At 34.2% G+C, this 6,391-nt stretch overlaps 1 protein-coding gene and 1 long non-coding RNA gene across 2 annotated transcripts; one reads left to right on the top strand and one right to left on the bottom strand.

Moving 5' to 3' along the window:
* Nucleotides 1-1,480: 1,480 nt before the first annotated feature.
* LOC120069774 (uncharacterized) lies at nucleotides 1,481-2,431 on the bottom strand. Its single transcript, XR_005479691.2, has 2 exons — nucleotides 1,894-2,431; nucleotides 1,481-1,821 (listed from the first exon to the last, which is right to left on the bottom strand). It is a non-coding gene; the product is annotated as an uncharacterized LOC120069774 (long non-coding RNA).
* Nucleotides 2,432-3,524: 1,093 nt separating this feature from the next.
* Nucleotides 3,525-6,093, top strand: LOC120069761 (uncharacterized). The gene is made up of 2 exons (XM_039021556.2): nucleotides 3,525-3,939; nucleotides 5,590-6,093. Exons 1-2 carry the CDS (start codon nucleotides 3,717-3,719, stop codon nucleotides 5,727-5,729), a joined length of 363 nt encoding a protein of 120 aa, XP_038877484.1. The 5' UTR covers nucleotides 3,525-3,716; the 3' UTR covers nucleotides 5,730-6,093.
* The last annotated feature ends 298 nt before the right edge of the window (nucleotides 6,094-6,391 follow it).

Genomic DNA, 6,391 nt, shown 5'->3' on the forward strand with positions numbered 1-6,391 from the left:
TATAAAACAAACATAGTAATATAAAAATATCAGACATTTATAATTTCGGACATCTAAAGATTTCAATAATCTACATTTCAAAAAAAATAAACTACTATTCAGTGTTCACTTGAGATTTATTTTACTTTATTTTATTTTTGTAAATATTTCCTTGAAATTTATGATTCGTCTTAAAAATTTATTATTGGTTTTTTCAATCAAATACAATCGAGGAATTTTTTGCATGTGTTGTAAAAATGTCTTATCAACATATTAAACAAACTCTATTTTTTTAAAAAATAAGAATGGACATGTACTTTAAAAACTAATATTTTTTTCAATTATTCTCTATCAGAGATATTCCATATACAAAATAAAATAGAGAAAACTCTAAAAATAGATATATGGACAAGATAACTAGGGGAAAGTTGAGATATATAGAGAAGTTAGAAAATATTTACCGAGAGATTATTAATACTAATTTAATCCTCTAATTTCTTTATTTTTCAAGATCTCATTTTATAATGTAAATTTTCTTTTATTTGTTACCGACGGAATAAATTTATGGTTTTAACTAATATTTAAATATACCTTGTTACTATACTCTTTTTCCATTTTATTTAATTAATAAAATAAAATAAATTTATGATTATCCCCCAATACAAAGTATGTTTTCTCATATTTTAATTATTCCTCTTGTTTCTTTACGATTTTGTGAATGAGAAATTAGAGGATAAAATATAAATTTTTATAGAAATAAATAAATAATCTGTATCGATCCTAGTTTCCTACAACATTCTAGGATGCTACTTCATGCATGCATAGGCATAGGCTCAATCGTACAATTTCTTTTAAATCATCAAATTAAAGAGCCAAAAATTTTATTTAATAATGCTCAAATGAGCAAGGATGGGAAAACATAATTAAATAATAATAAATAAACTAAAGCAAAATAAAATAAAATACCAGTCGGGGTACCCATAATTTCTACCAAAACAAATGTTTGAAACTAAATAGTCAAATAATAAAATTGATATATTTTGCATAATAGTGAAAGACGCCTAACTCCTAACCCAGATTTCAAAACATAATATTATATGCGGAAGCAGTGAATCGTATTAATGGCTAGGTCACGAATCTCTCTTATCATGCACTGTCATTACTCGAGAAAAGGGTGAGTATAAAAATATACTCATAAGTGGCCCACTACTGGGCCCACTCAATGACCTATTAGTTTACTCAATGACCTATTAGTTTATCTATTGGACCAAAAATGCACAAAGGCATAGGCATAGGCATAAGGGGCGAACCCGAAGGCACGCTTTCATAAGTAATTATAAGTGGCGATCCCACAAAGGACACCATACATAAGCATAGGGTGTGGCCCGAAGGCTCACACATGCGATGTGCATGGCCCAATGGTACACTAACGGTCACTAAAATCTCATATGGACATAAGCTTACAAACATCTCAAACATAAACATGCAATCAAGGCTATGATTCAACATCAAACTTTCACACCGTTCCCCATACTTTCACAGTCTACTCATAACTCATACATCAGTACCCATAACTCATACATCAGTACCCATAACTCATACATCAGTACTTAACACATCAATCTTATCACAATATCCTTTAATCCTTACATCCAAATTCATCACAGCAAGAATACTTCAAATTTAACACGTCAAATTCAGCATAAAAGATTTCATCACAGTTTCACATATGAAAAAAAAATATTTCTCAACAGGCCTAACAACATCCTAGGGCAACCAGCTACCTCACTGTCCCAAAACAAGACCTTACTCTACTCGAGAACTCCCTTCAGACACACCTTCCTGAAACCAACAACAAATTAGGTCCAAGAACCCCAACATACAGTGAGCTGCCAAAAGGGGACCGGAACTTACCCGAACAGTAGGATCAGGCGAAACCAACCGCGAATCGGTAACAACCGACACTGTTCTGGTGTGCAAACGAACGAGGTGAGCTCTGACGCGCGTTGGGCTTCGACTATCGACGTGCGGCGGACGAACAATAACGTGGAAGAGAAGCTCGACGCAGCTAGGACTCGCGCGGACGAGAAGCTCGGCGCGGAACAGAAGCCTGCGGCACGGAAGAGAAGCTCGGTGCAGCTGGGACTCGCGTGGAACGGAAGCAGGCGGCGCGAAAGGAGGGGCTCGCGCGGCTGGGACGGACGGCTACGTCGGGTCAAGCGGCGGGCGGATCGGAAGAGGAGGCGAGCGGCTTTGGCTATGCACCCTGTCGACGCACGGAGAGACGACCGACGAAGGGCTGGCACGGAGGAGCAAGGCCGAACGGACGACAGTAGCAGGGGGCGGCTGGAGGAAGAAGAAGAAGGAAAAGAGAAAAAAAAAACTTTTTTTTTTGTCCTATTTGCACGTATCCAAGGCCTATTAAAAACCCTACTTTCCTCTTCTTAAAAATAACCAATATTTTCCTCCTTTTTTTTTTTTTAAACAACTTTGGGACGTTACATAATCAATAATTTTTTTTCCTTTAAACAAGAAACATTTAAAAATTTGTATAAAGAATTGGCGTTTCTTTGCTTTTTCCCTTCCTAAAGTAGCACTGCCTTTGAAAAACTAGAAAAGAATTACTCCATTAAATAATAATTAAGATATATTATTATGTTACTTTTTGTCGATTTTATTTCACAAATTTTATCAACATCATATTTTAATTTTATTCATCCACATATTTTTATATATTTTTCTTTTTTTATAATTCTAAATTTCATACCAACCATTTAAATTTTAAATTCATTTATAAGTATTCATTCAAAAAGACTATTCTCCTTAGAAAAGATATCACAAATTTTCAATCACATTAAAAAAAGTAGGAAAATTCTTATAAATAGAAAAATTCTAAAAATATTCACACTTTATAACAAAAAGTTTTAAAAGTACTTAATATTTTTAAATATTTTTTTATATTTAAAAAGTCCCCCTAAAAATATTTCATATCCATGATAAACTAACTTGAAATAAGAAATACATAGTTTCTCACACTATTTTGAAATTACTTCATTCCATATAAAGTATTTACTAATTCAACTAGTAAAAATTGAATCAAAATTTTATGTTAAATAACAGTTAAATCGCAATTTAAAATTTAATATATAAATTCATGCCAGAAAAATTTTAACAGCATGCATCACACTACTTTTATGAAAAACCAAGGAAAAATGTAACGGTATAAAAATAATGTAAAGTAAACAGGTTCAATAGTAATCAAATTACATCTATAAAATGGTAAAGATGATAAAAAGCAATCCAATTTATTTACGATTGAGATCCATCATGATTAATCCATGAATGAAATCTCATTGTAATTATATCGAATTTGATTATGGATTGGTAAACTGTGACCAGAATTTAAAAAACTAAATTTGACAATTGAATATTTAAAGACAAAAAAAAAATCTCAAGTAATGAGAAAAAAATAATAATAATCCCTTGGTTTGGAATATTTTTCCCGAATATCTTTTATTCAATTATATTTGTCAAAAGAAAAAAATGAGAAAAGAAAATAACTACATTTGGCAATTTCCCAAATACACGTGAAGTCCGGGAGTGAGGGGCATTTTCGGCACTAAGAGGGTGAAGGTTCTTAAGAAAACCCTAATTCGCCCAGAACCCTAAACTTGGTCGGCGACGCAATCAAAGCAACTCGAGACTCAGCGCGAGGAAGTTCATCGGAGAGAAGAAAAATGGCGAAATCCATGAGATCCAAAAGAGAGAAGAGGCTGAGGGCCATTAGGAGAGAGATGGTTGACCCTTTTTACGACAAGAAAGACGCTGCGAAGCTCGCTGCTCAAGAGGCTGCCCTTGCTGCCCCTAAGCTTCCCGTGCGTTCCTCTCCTTTCACCTCCAATGTCTCTACTATGGACGTCGCACAAGCCTCTACTTCTACCGACGCCGACACTGCTATGGGTACCCCCTTTGTTCCTTCTATTACTTGCAGATGTTTCTTTTTGCTCCGCTATGTTCCTTCTTTTGGTTATTTGGATTTCATTTTTGTGGTTTCATCTCATTATATGAAAAAAAAGAAAAAAAAAACTTCATTCTTGCCCCGTTTTGCTTAGTTCACTTAATCGACTTCGAATCTCGTAACAGAAATTATTTCTGTTACCTAAATGCACATTTTTTTGTCATTCGTCTGTTCTTAATTCTTTGTATAGCTAAAAGAGGGGTGAGAGGGAGAGAGGCGTAGAGAGCCTACCCCTGAATTAAGTTCGTGCAATCTACGTTTTTGGCCTGATATGTTGTGGCTTTTGCTTCGATCCACTTCATGGACTAGTCTACATGCCTAACCTTAAAACTTGAATGCGATAAGTTGTAGTTCCTCATGGTATTAATTGTGCGCGAATAAGAATATTTAGGACACAGGGAGCCTCTCAGAAGATTTGAGCTAATCATTAAGCCATGAGGTTAACAGAATCACTGGACTGGACTAAACAGAAAGCAAGCGACCGAAATAGCAGATTGAATATACATATAATTATTAGGATTCAGATGTTAAACTTGTATTTCCTTCAATTTGATCAAATAGAGAACATAGTGGCGTAATATGGAAGGATTGTTGCCCAACTTCACTATACAATTGTTCTTTTCCCTTTTTGATGAAGATCAAAATGTTTTGTGAAATTTCGTTTGACAGTCTGAACTTGGTTTTTTCCTGTTTGTTACTCAACTCATATTTTATGCTATAGGGGCAGATGAATTCAGTTTTTTTTTTTTTTTAATCTTGTATGAGCCATAGTATTTGTTCAGTTAATTCAAGTGCCTAGTTACTTCTTTCTCGTTATTAGTATTCCCCCCTCCAGTTTTTTGACTGCGAGTTTAAGTTATGTGACAAATAATTGGAAAATTGTTTTTATGTTTTAAAACTTTCCCTATAAGAAATATCCAAGTTTGTTAATTAAAAATTTTTAAGGGAAAGTTACCGTATGTTTTCCTATTGCATATTAAAGTGTAACAAGAGGTCCTGAATGAACTATAAAAATATTTCCTCTCGAGAAGTTGGAGTTGTTTTAGCCTTTTCTCTTTCTCACTATGATCCATCTATTTCTTTTTAAACAAAAATGACGTGCCATTCTAAGACACAATGCTATCGTTCTATTGTTCTTTCCTATGTGCTTGTGTGTGAGAGTTTAGGTTTCAATTTTAAAATTTTGGAAGAGGTAGATGCTGTCAGTCCTAATATTGTGTCCTTCATTTACTCATTGACGGGGGTTTTTTGAGAAGAAATCTGCACAAGGTCTTTCGATTCCAATAATGGCTCCTACTGAAAACTGACAAATGATTTATGATTGACCCTTTGTACTTGTTGAAACTATTAATTTGAACTACTAAATGGACATCTTTCTGGTAAAAGGGAATATAACGAAGTTTGTTTGCATGAGTTTCATGCAAAAGTGGAATTTTAATATCACCTGACTTCATTGTGTACACGTTCAGTTCTTATTTCTGCCTTCTGGTGGTGCAGATGTATTTATTCCCATTGGACCTTTCTATCTTTTGTTTGATTTATTTGATAATAAAACTGATCCAGGGGTTCATTTCTTTGTTTGTCATTTGCAGATGTGGAGATGGATGATTGCAGTCGAAGCAACACGCTGAAGCCTGTAGGTGGAATTGGCAAGAAATCCAAAAGAAAATTCAAGGTTGGCAAGGCGAAGCGCCGGGGTAAGTGCAAGATCAAGAGGAATCGACACATTTAAGCCCTGATAGATGTATGGGGAATATTTCCCCCCGTGGCCAGTATAGATAGTCTCTTGGAATAGTACTATATTATATTATTTCAGTTAATTTGTCACACTTGAAATTTTGAAATTTTGGATCTAAATTCCGAGTTAGAGGCTTACCTAATGTTGTACTATCTGGCTTTCGCGTAGACGAAATAGTTGAAATTCCGAGGATGAAACTTGGTCAAAGAAGGTAGCAACTAGTTGCCCAATATTTAACGCAAACTGACCTCCGACTTACAAGTCCACGATTAGGAACTTGTTTATGTATTGCGAGCTAGAGGCCTGCTGTGAAATATGAAATTATATGGTGGCGGATAATTCCTTTTGAGCATAAAAACTACGTCCCATTTTATTAGATTGTTGATGTATTGATTCAGATACAACCTTCATCTTTACTCAAGTTTCATTATTTAATAAAAAAAAGTTTTAACTATCCTTTTTTCCATTAAAATAGACACCAACTCCGATGATAGTTTAATACATGACATGATAATGACATTGTGATTTAAATTATGATTTTATAGGACAAGTAAACTATCATGTTTTGGCATTTTGTATGGAATAGGTAGGGAAGAGGGTGATTTGGATGAGTCTCATCATCTTATCTTGTTCAAAGCACATTGATGTTTGATCTT

The sequence above is a fragment of the Benincasa hispida genome, chromosome 3 (assembly GCF_027475165.1).
Source record: "Benincasa hispida cultivar pf3 chromosome 3, pf3_genome.v1.1, whole genome shotgun sequence".
Classification (NCBI taxonomy): Eukaryota; Viridiplantae; Streptophyta; class Magnoliopsida; order Cucurbitales; family Cucurbitaceae; genus Benincasa; species Benincasa hispida.